At 34.9% G+C, this 18,878-nt stretch overlaps 1 protein-coding gene across 17 annotated transcripts in view; it reads right to left on the bottom strand.

Annotated features, from left to right (window-relative positions):
- The window catches only part of LOC309630239 (sodium channel protein type 3 subunit alpha), a 117,612-nt gene that overhangs the window by 44,501 nt on the left and 54,233 nt on the right, over nucleotides 1–18,878 (bottom strand). For 14 of the 17 annotated variants that reach the window (XM_082395204.1, XM_082395206.1, XM_082395193.1 and 11 more), the window contains 4 exons: nucleotides 13,417–13,707; nucleotides 7,211–7,558; nucleotides 6,035–6,167; nucleotides 4,442–4,680 (listed from right to left, as the gene is read on the bottom strand). In XM_082395204.1, coding sequence (XP_082251330.1) covers nucleotides 4,442–4,680; nucleotides 6,035–6,167; nucleotides 7,211–7,558; nucleotides 13,417–13,707 — 1,011 coding nt within the window. The remainder of the gene's footprint in view (nucleotides 1–4,441; nucleotides 4,681–6,034; nucleotides 6,168–7,210; nucleotides 7,559–13,416; nucleotides 13,708–18,878) is intronic. The other 3 variants (XM_082395194.1, XM_082395195.1, XM_082395208.1) reach the window with 2 other exon arrangements.

Genomic DNA, 18,878 nt, shown 5'->3' with positions numbered 1-18,878 from the left:
TTTATATTACACTAGGAGAGGAGTTAGATGGCCAAATAGCACTTCTTCATTGATGCGAGAGGCTCCATAGGTGAGGTCTAGAATTTGGCTCCCATGGGTTTTATCTTTCAATAAATGAGCCATTTTTTTCCTTCAAAAAGTTATCATGCCCCTTTCCTGAGATTTTGAATTCATATCCTACACCACACCATTTAATTAAAATAATTTTGCTAATTATGTTTCTTTAGACTTTTATTTGCAAATAGCCTGTAAGATTTTTAGAACAGGTACCATTTTCTAAGTTCCCATCTAGGTCTAGCAGAATAAAGGGATATCATGGACTTCTAATCACTGGTTAGGAGAGTTATAGTAAGAAAAATAATTAGTGTAGGAGCTACAGATCTCTATCGCTATTCCCTGAAGAAAAAGTTACAGGTTAGTTGGAAATGTTTGTATGATGAAGAGGTTATCTAACCTACTATGATTGATGGAAGATTCCTTGCTTATAGAATCCCTAAGATGAGTGCATGGGTTTTATAATGGTTAAAACAAAATTTAAAAACAAAAGCAAAACAGAGCATCTTAGAGAAACTCAATAGAGATTTGAGGTCTCTTGATACTCAAATCTGATCAATCCAATCAACAGGAAGTGATGTAATTTTTATATGCTCCAGAAAGAGGAAACAAAAAGGCACATTGATCTAAGTAAAGACTGGAAGTTCCACAACTCTTTTATGGAACATTCTTTTGTTATCAGTTCAGCCAAAAAACTCGATGTCCTTATTTGTAAGGCAGTATGCAGTCATTTGAGTAGTAATAAACTAGTCCATAGAAATTTTAAATTTATTTTAATGAGCAAACTGTAAACTCCCCACAAAATATGCAATGTAACATCCATCTATGGAGTATAATATAAATCCAAATTCAGCTAAGTACCCATGCTATAAGGAACATATTCTCTCTTTTTCTCTATGTGTGTGTGTATATATATATATCTATATCTATATATATATATATATATAATTTTTCATATATAAATATTTATTATAAAGCTTGTTATGGGTATAAAATAAGATATGCAAAACTATGAAATACTTTACAGATATACAACATTATTACTACTAATAATAATGAGCTTTTAGCCAATAGTAACAGTCAGTTTACACATTCTCTTATTCCTAAGGTTAGAAATAGTTAAGTCTGTTCTTTGTCATCTACACTCTGTCTTCAAGAGTCTTGTTTTCCCAACACTAAGCTCAGCTTATGCATGGTTCTACCACAAACAGTCAACCAGTGGTAGAAACCCACTTCCCTACTTCATTATCTCCATCACTACTCAAAGTTACAGATTTTAGAATGAGGGACATCTAGTCCAACACACTGTGCTCATGAGAAGGAAATACTTGTGACTTTTTAAAGACCACCCAGATATTTAGCATGGACAACTGGATTTGGACCCAGATTTGGTGCTTTAGTCTAGTGCTTTTCCATTTGATTGTCCTATAATCCAATGTCTCTTATCCTGTCCCTCCATACTCAGTTGCTTCAACATTGAAATTCTATAAAACCTCAGTTTCCTGCTTCACTCTGACAAATTTCCAAAATTTTCCCTAACTGTTCAACTTCCCTAACTGTCTAATATCCTGGGAAAAATACAGCAGCTAGAGCAGAACTATTTTCCGTCAGTATTTCAAAGAAAGGTTAATAGCATACAGAAGAGGAAGGAAATTGTTTATTGAGCACACGCTAGATGCCAGGCACAGTGCTACGTGTTTTCACATTATCTCATTAGACCTTCACAACAACTCTGGGAGATGAGTATTATTATATCCATTTCAATAATAGAAAACAAAGACTCAGATTTTTTATCAGACTTGTCCAGATGCTTCATTATTAGTAAGGTCAAACCCAGTTCCACCTGACTCCAAACCCATGTTCTTTTATGAAAAGATGCTGCATGATGCCTTTTTGGGTAGGAAACAACCAGTTGGTTATTTATCGAGCTACAACCATGTAAACACTCTGCAAGACACAAAAGAAAAATGGGATGTGAGCTCTGCAATGGAGTAATTTATAGTAGATTTTGTTTAATATTCAACCATGTTCTATTCACAAATGCATTAGGAATTAAGAAAAAGTGTGTTTGATATGGGCTGAGTATCATATTAGAGGAGATGAGGCTTCAGTTGGACCTTGAAGAATATGAAGAATTGAGATGAAGTGATTTGAGTTGGAATACTTTAAATGTGAAGGTAGAGAACAGTGAAATACTATCCCATATGTAAGCATATAAACATTTGTGTGTTATAGTGACAAGGCTGTTCTGATAAGGCTGGTGGTGGTTGGTTAGGAACCAAAGGAAAATAAGCTGGTATAGGAAGGATGGAATCAGATAGGGAGTTTTGAAAACCAGGTAAGAGTGTTGAACCACAAATATAGGCAATAGATACTTTAGCAAGATGAAAGCATACTGAGTGCAGAGTACTAGAAATATGATTTTAATAGTAGTTATAGGAGTGAAAAAGTTGATACCTTGAAAAAAAGAAATAATGGGTCTTCATATAAAATTGTATAAATATATAAGAAATAAAGAGAAAGTAAGTCAAATGGCTATCTTTGAAGCTGGAAGGCTCTTTGAAGTTGGAAGGCTACTACTAGAGGTAATACAAGACTAAATTGAGATTTTTAGGGCTTTCAGTAAATTGTGAGAAAGATGATATTTCAGATGTCACATACTGTGTTTAAAGTTATCCTGGAGCAATGATCCGTAACTGTTGGAAATACAGGAATGGAACACAACTTACACCATAATTGTAGATAATACCTAGAGTTGTTGAGTACATATTAATATTGAGTGAAAAACATAGCCTTAATAGGCAAAAGAAGAGAAGTCCAGACAAGGAAGCAGAGATAGAGTGATTGGAAAGATGAAGGAGAAATCATCTCCTTCCTATGAAGGAGAAATTAGACCAAAAAATCAGTATCACAGGTGTCAAAGACGAAGAAAGTGTCAAGAATCCGGTGGGTGTTCTATAATGCAGTGAAGTTGAGTTCTCTTATTGGAGTAGACATTTATGCAACTGTCTGCCCAGTATTCGCTTTCTTCTTTCTGTTGGGAATAGTTCCTCCACCTGTGTAATTCCTAAGGACTGCCATTTTCACATGACTCCACCCTCGCCCATGTTGATGAAACCACAGGTGAGCATCTGACCCAGGTTATGCCGAATAGAGTCCTATCACGAGAGTCTGAGCTGGAACTGAAAAAGAGATCCAGTCTTTTTCCAGTGCAGAGGTTACATGATGTAAAACCAGTGAGCTATGGCTGATCATGTTGCTGACCTACAGACAAAAGATGCAATGAGGGCTTCCCTGGTGGCGCAGTGGTTGAGAATCTGCCTGCTAATGCAGGGGACACGGGTTCGAGCCCTGGTCTGGGAAGATCCCACATGCTGCGGAGCAACTAGGCCTGTGAGCCACAATTACTGAGCCTGCGCGTCTGGAGCCTGTGCTCCGCAACAAGAGAGGCCACGATAGTGAGAGGCCCGCGCACCGCGATGAGGAGTGGCCCCCGCTTGCCGCAACTAGAGAAAGCCCTCGCACAGAAACGAAGACCCAACACAGCCAAAAATAAATAAATAAATAAAAGATGCAATGAATGTTTGGGCTATATCCAGTCCCTTGGTTAAAGGATATCCTGAAGCCCAATTGCAAAATTACCCTTCATATGGTTTGGTAGTTCATCTTTTTCTTTCCATTCCATGAGTCAGTCTTTTTACTTTCCTCTTAAGCTAGTTTGAGTTCTGTTTCTGTCTTGTGCCAAAAAAGAAGGTCTTGATTAATAAACTATGTAAATTCTTTTCTTACTTGTTCATCCATTTCAGATTCTTCATGTACATTTAGGAGGAAATGTACATGTCAGCATACACATACACAGATGTCTGCCCAAGTAACTTGAACCAAAAATGTGGCTAAATTACAAATGCATTTTTATCAACTATTTCTTCTCTTCTGTGAATTCTACTGAAGCATTTTATTAAGAAGTTCAATTTGAAACAACTATGCCCTCTTTTGCACAGAAATCAATCCTTATGTATTCCCTTCAAAGAACATGATTTCTTCAGAAGCTATGTGTGCTAAAACTGCATGCTTGTGGAGCCAGAATTAGACGTCATTGTTTCTCTGGACCTATAATTCCAGCAAGAATGACAGTAAAGATTTTAACAAGTTTACAAAGGGTAAGACACCATGATCAGTCAGCACAGATGTTGGTCTCAATAGTCAGCATTTATACCAGAATTCTAGACCTTATCACTGAGAATACCTTCAATATTCCTTTAGATATTTCTTCCTGTGAAGAAAGAGGGTATAATTTGGGGGTTCCACACAGCACAAATGGATTTCTTCTTTGGTCTATCTGCCCCATCCCTGACAAAGTAAATAAGTAAACATCAGATGAACTCACCAGGTTTCCTACAGTCAACACACTACTGAATTGACCAGTCATTGGGTAGTGCTCCATGGCCATGAAGAGGGTATTTAAGACAATGCAAATAGTGATGGCAAGATCAACAAATGGATCCATAACAATTAAATTCACAAGATGCTTTACTTTTAACCACGGATCACAGCAGTCCCAGATCAAGAACACATTGGCAAATCTATACCAGCATGGTGGACATTTCTGCCTAGATTCTTCAAGCTCTGGAGGAACAATAAAGAGTAAGAGTAGTAAATAACAATAAAAACAAATTATTGTTGTTGTAGATTATACATTATTTGATAAAATTGATGCTTCTGCTTGGGGTTGGAAGTTCATATTAGTTTAACAAACTTGAGAAGACAATCCCATTAAATATTTTCACAATATATTCATTAAAAATGTCAAGTAAATAGACTTTCTCCTTTAATTAAACAGAAAATAAATTCTTTGAATTTAATATTTTGTGTCAAACTAACTTAATTACCTATTAAATAGGTAATGGGTCATTAAATTGCTATATTTTCTTCATCAAAACAGAATTTTAAAGTAAGCTTTATAGAACTATTAAATATATCAAACAATTATTGTTTCTTTTGAAAGACCTTTTTAAGAATACTGTCTAAAGCTGTGATCCTTATTAATATGTGTGACCCATTCTTTCCTCTCTCTGTCTCCACATCAGCACTGATCTTCCACACACTGAGAATGTAGTATGTCCTTCTTTTTAATATAGATTTAGACCCAAATCTAGTTCTGTTATTCATATTTACTCATATTTTTCAGAATTTTAGCTTAATATATTAAAAAGGCACTAGTAATTTAATGGGTGAAACCTATTATAATTATTATATGCCCATTTGTATATCCAGTACACCAGTGGGATAAGATACAAAATGTAATTGAAGTTTTCTAAAGAATTCATATTAGATATGACTTATAAATGATTTATAAAATAGCAGTACTAATATAATATTCCTCCAAACTTGAAGAAATGGGGACTTAATGAATGAACAAGGAAGTAATAGTTGCTGCCCATTCCTGTGTATCAAAATCAACAAATATTTGTGTCAGCTGTTCATTGGAGGAACGTAATGGTTTCTGTGTATTTGGAAGATGGAGGAAAAAATCTTTTTTTAGTGTCCCTGTCGAAGTGGAGCACAGGTTTTGATTTCTCCAACTCATATGCCTCCCCAACCCATCACTACCTCCATGCCTGGACAACAGATTGAAGCTTGAAAGAGATGTTTCCTTGTGCTTCTACACACCAAAACTTAAAAAGGCAAGTTTTTACTCTAATTGCTTAAGGATAATATAACATAAGGATAAATCCTCACTGATGAGGTATCAAGTGGTGAAATATCACTCTTCAGATGAGAACCAGAATCAAAAAGAAATAAGGACAATATTAATTTTTGTAATCAATGTGATAATAGTGTATTCCATATATTATCTACTTAGGTCTATTATACAGTTTTGATCTTGGGTAACTGACTTGCGTAATTCTATGGGAATAAGTAATAGTTGCATAAAGTATATAATCATAGGAAGCTGACTATCCCATGACCTTCTTCTTACCCTCCATTGTGTTAGTCAGGATGCTGGCTATGCTCATGGCTCTTTGTCTTCCGGAGGAATCCTCTAGCATCTCCATTGAAATCTGGTAAGAACTTAGCCTTCTCTTTCTGATTTCTGTTTCAGTGGTGGTACCCTGCAAACCAAACACTGCTGGCTCAAACCACACTTTTCAATGAATAATACAACACAACATAGCATTTCTATGGAAAGGCATGCTACATGCAGTTTTCCCAAGTAACAGTTTTCAAGTAATAGTAAAATACTAAATTTGTTATTTAGTTATAAATACTTAAAACAATCACAGGTGATACCCTGAAGGGTTAAAACAAGAATTTACCAGTTGGATGCAATTATATAAGGCAGTTATGTTGCAGAAATATTTTAGTTTACCTGTTGGAATTTTCAGGGAAAATTTTCATAAGCCTGCCAAAGTCATATATTATTCCATTTCATTCAAATGCAAGGTATTTTAACTTATCTCAATGATTAATAATCAGATCAATCTTCCCCCAAAACAAATAATAGTATTATATAGTCTTAAGGCTGAATTATTATCTTTGAGGCTATATTGAAAATATTGACATATATGGGCCAATTTTTTTCCATGCACAAACACAGATGTACAATGAAATGTGTGTGCTTTCCTGAGATTTCTTTAATTATTTCTATATGCCATCCTATAAGAAATCAAAACACTTTAGAGTCATTTAATAGACATCAAAACATTTTAGAGTCACTGTAATATTGACAGTTGTATGAAAAGTGCCCATTATCAATATATTGGTCATTACAATATTTAATTTTAAGTATATGAAATTTCCAGAATATGAATAGATTATTATACAATTCTGGGTCGACAAACATCTATAATAGCAAATTGGTTGTCAAAGTGCCCATTATTTTGTGCTGGTAGGTCTACTGAATTTGCAGATACGAGTTTCATCCCAGTCTCTAAAAACTGGGCTCTTTTAACCTAAAGCATTTCAAAGTTAATGGTCCCACACAATTCAGTTGGTTCTAAAGATCCTATTGTTTTCCATTCAATAAATCATATATTATTTTTAAGGACTTTGATTTTGGGGAAGCAGGATGGTATAACAGGCTAAAATGCCCAGGCCTTGGTTATTTTAAATTGGTGTATAATGTCAGTAGAGCTAATTTATTATCTATTATCACCTCTGGCGGAAGTTGTCCAGTAGGTGAGGTTAGAGCTGATGGTCCACCCACCAAGGAAACCACACCATTGCAATCCACAGTGCTGTGCATCTTCCCATTTGCTGGAAGCCCTGGCACCATCCTGGATGACATACTGGCCTGACTAACGTTACTGTTGCGTCGCTCTCCGTGTCTGTGTGGCACAAACAGTGAGTCTCTCCTGCTCTCGCTGTCTTCAAATGTACTGTGTTCATCATCAGCAAAGTCATTTTCAGAACCAATATCCTTTGCCCGACCTCTGAAGCTGAAAATACTTGTTTTGCTATTGCGTCGTGGGGAAAACAGGGAGCCACGGATACTTAATAGAGACTGAGGAGAGAGCAAGGAAGAAAAGAATTGGGATGGGGGACACAACTATATAATAAAAGTCTTAATATTACAGAATCTATTTGCTTTTGGGTTCGAATAGTCTTGCTCTTAAACACAGGTAATCAAGTTTACAGAGAACACATATGTTTTGATATTTTTACTAAAGACCACAATGCAAATTTAAGTATAAAAGAGTAGTTTTTCTGATTAAGAATTCTGATATGCAATTTACTAAGTGCATGACCACTTCCTTTAATCTTCACTCTAGTACTGTGAGGTGGATTTTGTTACTGTAATGTTCTAGGAGCAGAACCTGATGCTGGAGAGGACAAATGATTCTTTTTGGTAGGTGGCTTTCACTCCTAAATGCTATGGTCTGAAAGGGCACACAATTTGGAAAACAAGTTATGGTTCAAGTGAGACTGTTGGCTTAAATTTAAAATATTTGTACCAAATATGTTACTTTTGGATAATGATTTAAAAACAAAACCATTATCTCTCCATTCTCCAATTTTGAGTTCTAAAAGGAAATTACTCTTTTTTTTCTGGACTTGCTTGTCTCTATCCACATGGGCATAAAAGTCACAAAACGTAACCTATGATGCTATCTTCTAAATTTGCTAACAGTTTCCCAAATGGCTACTAATGATTCACCTGTTTGGAGAGAATATATGTCATAGCAAACACAACAGAGAGAATGCCTAAATTGCTGTATAAATTACTATTCTTACTTAAAATTTAACACTGCCTTAAAAAAGTAACACATTTATACATGACTTTACCAATAAGGGTGATGTAGAAGACAGCTTATCCTTCTAATCTCAATTTAATTTTATTAAAAGGAACTGGATGATTCAGAAACTTTTAAAACTATATTTGTTTGTGAATAAATCAAGCAAACAGTTTCTGGTACTGGAAAATGAGGATTTAGCATGAAGCCCCTTCTTTCACTTTTTCAATGGACTTTAAATCAGCAGCACCAAATAATTCTGTGTTTACTTTAGCCTTGGTGAGTTTTCAAAAACATCTCTATTCTCCTGCAGAATCTTTGTTTGCTACCTTCCTCATTAACAATGACATTTCCAATATTCCCCTCCCACCCCCAGCGGTTTCTCATGGCCTGTTCTATCTCTCTGCATAGCCAGGGTAACATATATACATACATACACATACATATGCATACATATCCATATGCCAGCAGGAAACATGCCTGGACTTTCCCTTTCTTCCTCCAAGCTTCGGTGTAAAACCAAAGAAAATAATTCTAGTGGAAAAAAACGTAAGAAAGGCAGACCCCCTCAAATTTATTTTTGGTCCCTCTGCCTAATTAGGTCATGCTGATTTTCTTAGGCTCCATTTTTAGTTTTATTTTTATGGCTTTTCCCTGCCTGCAAAGCACTAGAATAATCTTTTTGCCCTGTGTCTCAGTGATGTTCTGGAAAGATACTATTCATTGAGAAATGTGCTATTGCTTTGGATTTGGTTAGAAACAGTCACAGGAATTATTGACTGCCCAGCTTATCCAGCCTAAGACTGTGTGTATGTGATAGTTCATGCAGCAGGTTTGTTTACCCAATGTCAGACGGTAGTTAGGCTGATTTTCCAGTCATCAAAGTGATCAAGAAATTAGACATTGTGAAGACATTAATTCAGCCCTCAGTAATAAGGAATGGTAATGTTTTTAATCTCTTCAGACTCAATTTAAATTATCAATATAATATTTGTATGTTCAGACTCATATTTGAAACCTTAGTGTGTTTTTTTAGGTCCCAGCTTTTTGGAATTGGGATTCAGTAAGCAGGGGGTAGGACTCTGGAATCTGAGTATTCAACATACATTCTAGGTAATTCTAATGTAGGTGGACCTCACCCTACACTCAGAAGAATACCAACTTTGTCTTACACTAATTCCTAGGATGGTTCAATACAATCATCTTAATGTACCTGTGTTAGAATACTGTCTTTGGAAACTGAAAATCTGTATACACAGTATTGGTTGGGAGTATGTGGTATGTGTGTACATCCATAACGTATCTGGTACATGCCTTTAATTTGCATGTTTTTATGTCAGGGTGTTTTCAAAGGCGTTCCAGATCCTTGGGTTTATTTGAAACTTCTATTCACTCTTTGGAAAGTATAATAATGGGTGTGAGCACAGCTTTCAAGGCAACAGAGACTGAGAAAAGAAGATAGCAAAAATAGTATTGAGAGAAAATAAACCAAAAATAACACACTAGAAGATGCAGCAGAGTGGAGGGAATACCCACAGCTGTGGCAGCCCTTTTTCTATGGAAAACAAGCTTTTATGCTTTAAGGACCTAAAGGCCATCTTTCTTTGCCTCAGGCATGCCAAAATATAAATTCCAGGCATCTTTATTATTTTGTTTTGCCTTGTTCCAAGAAGGTAAATCTGAACCCTTTTTCTTAATTTTCAGTAACAAAAGGGAAAATAGAAGAATTTCGGTGTGTAAGGCACAATCCTGCATGTAGGGACTGAACCTGAAGTGGACTGGGATGTCAAAATGGAAGATGCAGGGAATTTGAAGATATTCTAGTAGAAGCATGTGAAGTGAGAATTTGTTGGAAATACTCACTTAATAGCATTTCAAGTTAAATATATGTAGCTTATCAATGTTTTCAATAAGTCAACAACTACACTTGGTTCTAGCTATAAAGCTTCTGGTTTAAAATACTCTCCTCATGTCCAGACAACATAGATAAAATCTTTGAGGGGATTCACTTTCCATTGTATGCCTTTAAGTACTTTTTCATGTTTTCTAGGAACACGTATTATCTATTTAAGAATAAAATAATATAATAAATATAAAATAACATCTAAAGTTTTTGTTAGTAGAGGACAGGGTACCCATTATTTATGGCTTCTTGGCCTTAACATTGTTAGAAGATATATTTGTGTTGAACATTATGCCATGTCCATCTTATGCCTCCTATCCCCACTACCTCCACTGATTCTCTTTCCTTTTAGAGAGCTTGTTTACACAACCAGACACTGTAAAGTGCTTCTGGTATATTTTTGCTTGTGAGTTGTGGTGATGCTCTCTGCCTGTCTTTACTGGGATATGTAACTATCAATGCTAATAGGCTATTTCTTTTTCTTTTGCAACATCTACTATCTATCTATTTCATCTATCTATCTATCTATCTATCATCCTATCATCTCTTTCTCTCTCCCCCTATCTACCTACCTCCCTATCTACATATGTCGCTATCTCTCTATTTACAAATATGAAATGAACTACATATAACGTATGTATATGCCAATTATGTTTTTAGTATTTAAACTCTGGCTTTCAGCTAACTTCCCTTTGCTGTTCCCTCTCTGTGGTTCACTCAACAGAGGCCTTCCAGCTGCTTCTTGAACATTCCGGGCATATTACCACATCAGGGCCTTACACTTGCTCTTCAGTGAGCCTGAAATGCTCTTTGATGAGATAGCCTCTCCCCTTGACTCCTCGAAATCTTTGCTGAGATTTCTCCTTTACAGTGAGGGCTTCCCAACCCACCCTATTTAAATTTTTTTTTTTTTACCACCGGTTAGTGTTCCTAATCCCCTTTTCCCACTTTATTTTTTTTTCCATAGCACTTATCACTTTCTGACATAGTCTATAACTTACTTATCTTGTTTATTGTCTATCTCTTCCTTTAGTATAAAGTTCCATGAGGTCAGTGAATTATATTGTTTTGTTCATTGAGATTTTTTTCTAGAACTATTTCTTCCACATAGTAGGTGATCAGTGTGGATTGGCTGAGTGAACTAATCCACAAGCTTTTGGCTGAGTGAACTAATCCACAAGCTTTTATTTGAGCATTATATGATGAAACAGTGATGGAAATAGTGCTATTTTCAAAACACCTAAATATGTTCATGTAATTATTACTACTATGTGTATACATTTGTGATAACTGAAACTACTCAAAAATTTTTAGTTTCCCTAATTTGTAATTCAATGACCCATTTTAACTTAATAAGAGCTCTACTCTTTGTCACATAGGGTTTCTATATATTGCTTAATATATAGAACTCTTTAAGAACCCACAGCTCTTTAAGGTAGACATTATTACCCCATTTTACAGAAATTTTGCAAAGTACAAGTGACTCGAACAAGGTCACAGAACTAATTTGGAGTGGAGATATGAACATAAGCCTTCAATCATTATGCTATAATGTCAAATATTCCTAATCTTAATGACTCCTAATAGTCTTAATAATGCTAAAATATCAGGAGTGATGTTTAAGCCAAAAAATCTAATCTGAGAAATTAACTTGGCCTATTGAGCTTCAAGTTAATCCCAAATGTATTATACTCATGTAATACCATACTTTATATTTGTACTATGCAAGGTAATAGTTGGATCTCTTGATACTGGCATTATCTGTAGGGAAATGGTTTTTGTCTTATAAATTTTTGTGTGTGCATATATATTTTGTCCTAATATGAGAATTCAAGTTATAAGTTATTAATATAGAGTTTATTTCTTTTTAAAATTCTTACTTACATATTCAGTATAAACTATAAAACACCCATTGTTAACTAGCATATGCATTTTCCTCTCAGCCAAGAGCCAAACACTATACTGAATTTTGTGCTTATCACTCCATTTTCTCAAAAATATTTGTTCTTTATAAGACCCCTTGGATGATGTAGTTTTTTGATTTAACTTAATTATATAGCGTGTCTCTCAAAGCATTATCTTTAGGACATAATTCTGACCCAGATTAATATAATTAGAAGAGTTAATAATTCATAGCCCGTGAAATTCTAATGTAACCAGATAGGGTTCAAAGCCATAATTGTACTTATCACAGATTTCATAACTATTTACTCTTCATTATGCAACTGATAAAACTTATAAACAAAGAGTTGAAACTATTTTCCCTCTTTGACTTGAAAATATGCTGAAGAATTGGGTACTTGGCATTAAATCAGAGCTAAAATAGACTCTTTAATTTAGTTCTCTTTGAGAGCGTTTAGGTCATAACTTCATTCTAATGTATCAAGGCATGACACCATATCAGCATAATGGAAGCTCATGACAGTATGGTTCTCATATCAAAAGATGAAAGCAGGGCTTCCCTGGTGGCACAGTGGTTGGGAGTCTGCCTGCCAATGCAGGGGACATGGGTTCGAGCCCTGGTCCAGGAAGATCCCACATGCTGCGGAGCAGCTAAGCTGGTGCACCACAACTACTGAGCCCGCATGCCACAACTACTGAAGCCCGTGTGCCTAGAGCCCGAGCTCCGCAACAAGAGAAGCCACTGCAATGAGAAGCCCACGCGCCATAATGAAGAGCAGCTCTCGCTCGCCGCAACAAGAGAAAGCCCACACGTGGCAATAAAGACCCAATGCAGCCAAAAATAAATAAATAAATAAATAAAATAAATTTAATAAAAAAAAATATAAAAGCAAAAATCCAGAGACATTTCTTTTCGAAATTCATACATATCTTGCATCACAACCTCAGATAATAAAGGCAGAAACCCATATGCAAGAAAAGTAGGTTCATTTGAGGTCTCAAAATGGAAAAGGTAAACAAGGGATTACAAAACTGTCTCCCTGAAGAAAAAAGTCTGATAGACAGTTTTCACTCCCCCTACCTCCCAAAAAAGCTGATTAAGAAAATGGTCTCAAAATAGTGCAATGCTTAAAACTGATTACCTTAAAATAAAAGTTATTAATGGTTTAATAAAAGTCCCTTTTAAAGACAATTTAGGGTATAAATTTAAATAATTGTATTACATGTTAGTTCCCCATCCCTCATTTAAATCAGATATTACAAAAATTATACCAAAATACAGCAATGACAAAACAAACTGGAGCACTTAGTAGAAAACCATACCTGATGAGGGGAGTAGAATTTCTTGTCACTAGTCAGTCGATTTCCATCCATGGAGAAAAGGAAGCTTCTTCTTTTGACACTGTCCTCAGATTCAGATTTGGGAAACCTGTTTCCTGCTCCTTTGTTGTTTCCTTCAAGATGCTCCCTCTGCCTTCTTTTCTTTCTTCGGTTCCTCCACTCCTTAGCACTTTTCGAGCTTAATTTTGATGCTTCTGAGGAGCTTTCCAAGAGCTCTCCTAACCCACCGATTCCACTGAAATCTCTTGAAGCAGCTGCTGCTGCTGCAACTGCCTGTTTAAACAAAGCCAGGCATTATTTAGAACATACAACTTCGGAAAACAGTTGACTGTGATACAAATGTTGCTATTTAAGACTATTAACTATACGTGAAAATGATGTCTTCTGGTCATTTCATTGTGTTTTACTACAAGAGAGTTTACTTAATAATGACAATTTTAAATAGTATAAAGCAATATGTTAGCTTATGCATGAAGACTAGAAAAGTGTGGTTTGGCACATCTTCTGAAGAGTCTTTTTTTAAACACTCTGTTGAGATTAGCTTCATTTCAGGGAACAACTGCTCTCTTAAAAATATCTTCTACACTTGAAAAGCAAATGTTCTCTAAGTGGTGGTTCTTGGTCTGATTACTATTCCAATTCCATCCATAGGTTCATTCCTCCCACTTGTGATTGTGAACAAACTAGTGATATTTTTTCCTTCTAAATCTAGGACAAAAGTCTTTTTCTTTTCCTTTTTTGTGAACTCAAAGCATTTAAAGTGTCTACTCTTTTACCTCTAGATGGGAGTAGTGGGAATGTATTGGCTAGTTGATCCTCTTCCTTTATTTGAATCACATTCAGTATTGTTGTTCCCATTCCTGGGGTCATATTAATCTCAGAGTTTAACATGATTAATTTATTAGATAGCACTTTTAACTTTAAATTTTAAATGTTTATATATTATTTATTATTATTATAAATAATAACATGATTAACATATCAGTCAGTAAGTACCTGAAATAATCATTCAAGGGATTATGGGTACTTCTTCAAATACTTTCTTTTCATATTTCATCACTAAATATACGTAAGCATTTTGAATTTCTGTACCTACTAAAGAAACACAGGAGGCCTAAGGTGAAACATGGCATGCCAGATGTTTTGTATTTTTATTTATATGAATAGTAGTTTTAGATGGGCATTGATCTAACCATTAACTCAAAACTGAGTTCTCATTAAGTGTATTCCTGTTTATAAACATAAATGATTAAATTATGAGAATATTGGTTCAACTCTTTACATATGTCATTACTGAATACAAACAAGTCTAATATAGCTACCATTTTGTTCTATCTTCTCCACTTAGACTCTAAGCTAGTTAGGAATTCTGTCATTTGTGTGTGTGTGTGTGTGTGTGTGTGTGTGTCTGTGTGCACATTGCCTCTTCTGTCTCCTGACATAAAAAAAGACTCAGTAAATATTTGGTGAATTAAGGTAAAAAAAGACATCGTGCTGTCAGTTGTCTTAGACACTGAGTGAGGGTGGGGGAAGAACAAGACATAATTAGACTTGACTTTTTAAGATCTCATAAAAACTATGTGTCAGAATGGTCTGTATAATAGAAACATATTTTAGAAAAGAAGATAAAACTCATACTGAATGCTTTGAAAACATGTGCTTTATGTTTCCTCCTTCTTGAGAAGCAAACCTTCCTAAGTAGCTTCCATTTCTGAATCTCATCTCAACTAAAAATTTTAAAAAAGGTTTAAAACTAAAGGTGCTATGATACAAATTCTCTGAGATTAACATGACCCCAGGGATGGGAACTATAGCATTACATATAGTACTAAATATGTGTGTTAGGCTAAGCAACACATAAAATGTTTATTTTGAATACTATATTCATCATGGAAACCCAGATCTAAGACTCGATATAGGACAGTGCCTAACATTTAAATGAAACTTTAATTGCATATAATCAGATAACCAGATTATTTTATTGAATTCTTGATCATCAGTATCACTTTTAATATCATCAGTAATGAAAGATGAGAAATATTAAGGGCCCTTTATAAATATGAATGTTTAATATAAATGTGTAAAATATAGTGGATAAATGAAGTACTAATCTGTAGCAAGTTAAATATAGTTGCATAGTGCTTGATACATAGGAGATACATAATATACACCACTCCTTGAAAGAATGAATATATATATATATATATATATATATATATATATATATTTCTTTTTATCCGAATAAAGTCAATTCTCCTTTCCATTTTGTATAGGCAGAAACACACAACACATAGTGCTAATCATTTATTGGCTTGTTTGTCGTCAGGATCAAAGGAAGTGGAAGTGGTGGTAATATTCCCTTGCCATAATTCTGAAACTCAGTTCATTTAAATCACTTCCGGAATTTGTTTTGCATAAGACATGATTTCCCTATCTATTGTGGGTAACAGTTGGAGTAACTCAAAACAGAACAGATTTGTAAGGCAACAATGGTAACCTCCCAACACAACACATTTTCTGTCTCACTCGTTAACTCAAATTTGTCACTTGTTCCACTTCCAGGGATTTGCCAATTCCCTTTCAAAGGCAGATGTTTCCTGTCACCTCCCATGTCTGTATACCTGTTTATACCCAGCTCTGTGACATGGCCAATGTCCTGTTTACTTAGACTAATAGGGTTACTTTCACAACTGGCTTGCTGAATTCCTCTTGTAACAAATAACAAATATGTGCTAATATTTCCACAGGGAATAACATTTGCTTTTTCTTATATCATTTCTGTGTGATTCAAAATAGGCTCTATAACTTACTGTATCTGTGTGTCCTTAAAAAATAAAACCACATGACTATGTGTGATTATACTTCACTGTAAACATAAGATCCAGTTTTAAAATCCCATTTTAAAACTACAAGACATTAACTATACTTATTACAATTCTACCCCTAATTATATTGTATCTCTTAAATGCCACTATTTCTAATTTTGTCCCAAAGCTTACTCCTAAATTTTTCCTATCGGACCAATATATACTGCTATGGAATATGCTATGTTGGGCACTATTAGACGTTTAAAGATCACAAATTAAATGCCAAGCACAATTATGATGATATAGGACAAAACATTTCTTTCTTTGTTGACTTTTCTCTCTCTGTCTTTTAAAGTTGTACTTGGTTTGTGAATCCACTGAGCTGAATACGAAATTTTTTTTTCATGTCTAAATAATGACTAGCACTAGGAGGTCCTTCAACAGTTATTAAATAAAAATGGAAATGATGCTAGGCTTCATGAAGTCATTAGCTAGATAGTAGCTTTTGAAGAGTCAAAGGTGGTTAGCAAGACTCACATTACACTGGAGCACCAGTGATCTCATGGGTGGACTAAGTCCCACCCCCTGCCTCCACTCCCTCCTCTCCTTCAACACTGGCTATTTATTGGTCATTGTCACCTGCATTGTCAATAAGGAAGTAAAATTAACTTAGTCCTGTGCCATCCCAGTCAATATTAAAACACTGGGATAAGATACCCTAGAATCAGTTTAAATTTTTTTTATGTATGAAGCTAAAGCTGAGTCAAATCATGATTTGATCACTGTAATCCAATAACTGACTTTTAAGAGAAAAGAACTGACATTTTTTTAGCTGACCTAATTAGGATAGAGATAATTAAGTTCTTTAAACTTCTGTTAGACATAGTGCACTTTTACTGCTAAATTTAAAAGATTATACTCTTTTAATTGATGCCATATTTTCCCTAAAGTGGCTGAATTTCAGAGTACATTCTTACCCCTGTACTGTATGTCTGTTTAGTATCCTCAAGCACATCGCTTTGTGTGTTTTTATAAATGATAATAGAATAATCCAATGCTTTAAAATACAACTATGCATTATCTATCTATCTATATGTATACATGTATATTATTTCCTATAACATTTATTTAAGCTTTGAAATGAAGAAATTCTTTGCCCTGCAAATAGCTATCTTATTTCATTATCTTACAAATGTGTTTTATTTGTAGTGATCTGGAATAAACTCTTAGATACTTGAAATATAGAAATTTTGGGGGCTTCCCTGGTGGCGCAGTGGTTGGGAATCTGCCTGACAATGCAGGGGACATGGGTTCGAGCCCTGGTCTGGGAAGATTCCACATGCCACGGAGCAACTAGGCCCGTGAACCACAACTACTGAGCCTGCGCGTCTGGAGCCTGTGCTCCGCAACAAGGGAGGCCGGATAGTGAGAGGCCCGCGCACCGCGCTGAAGAGTGGCCCCTGCTTGCCGCAACTAAAGAAAGCCCTCGCACAGAAACGAAGACCCAAAACAGCCAAAAATAAATAAATAAATAAATAAATAAATAAATAAATAAATATATAAATAAACTCCAATCTCTTTAAAAAAAAAAAATTATGGCAAGCATGATGTATACTTTATAAGATTTTCAAGTATCACCAAATTTGTTTATGGCTTTTCTTATAAAATCAATAAACTATAACCATGATACTGCTCTGTGCCCAACGGTAAGACGAAGATTCCAAGGATTTACTGACATTCGAATAATGCTTCAAATATTTGGAAACATCCATCTGAAAAAAATCACTATGCACAAAAGTTATTTGGACTTCTGCTTCTGATCAAGATATAGTAACAGCTCAGATTTGCTCTTCCTCTGAGACAACCACTAAAACAGACTAAATACATGTAACAATGGTTTTGAAGACACTATATGAATGGGCCATTGGGTAGAATTTTCAGAAGGATTTTCACTTAGTAGTAGGGAATAATTAGCCTTAGATAAAATTCTAAGTTCTACCTAACAAATCTTCAAAGGTTTGAAGATGGAAAGGATCAAACTGTTTATAAGTAATTTAACTATGCTCCCAAACAAGGATCGAGAATTTTTATAGGAATACAACAACATCCAGCACCCCAAAAGGTAAAGTTTCAGACGTCTGGAATTTAATTGAAGATTGTCAGAAATGCAAAAAAAAAAAAAAAAAAATCAGGAATATATAACCAAAAATGAATAAATTATGAAAATTGACCAAGATCTGACACAGATGTTAGAATTAGCAGACAAGGACTTTAGGACTCTAAACAGTTATTATAACTGTATTGTGTATGTTCAAAATGTTAACTATGTGGGAGGTATAAAAGAGATGCAGATCAAGCTTTTAGAGATGAAAACTATAATGTCTGAGATGAAAAATACAGTGGATGGGATTAATGGCAAATCCAGTGTTGCAGGAGAAAAGATGATAAATTTGAAGACATAACAATAGAAACTATCCATACTGAATTGACAAGCTGATTCTAAAACTCATATGAAGCTAGACATTTTTAAAATATATTTGACCTGGAATAGTCAAAACAGTCTTGAAAAAGACTATCTGATTTCAAGACTGTAGCTATTAAATAGCTACAGTGATTAAGAGAGTGCAGTTTTGGTAT

Source organism: Balaenoptera borealis (assembly GCF_965194805.1).
Source record: "Balaenoptera borealis genome assembly, chromosome: 6".
NCBI lineage: Eukaryota > Metazoa > Chordata > Mammalia > Artiodactyla > Balaenopteridae > Balaenoptera > Balaenoptera borealis.
The sequence above is the reverse complement of the archived record's forward strand: the minus strand, read 5'-3'. Positions and strand labels throughout refer to the sequence as shown.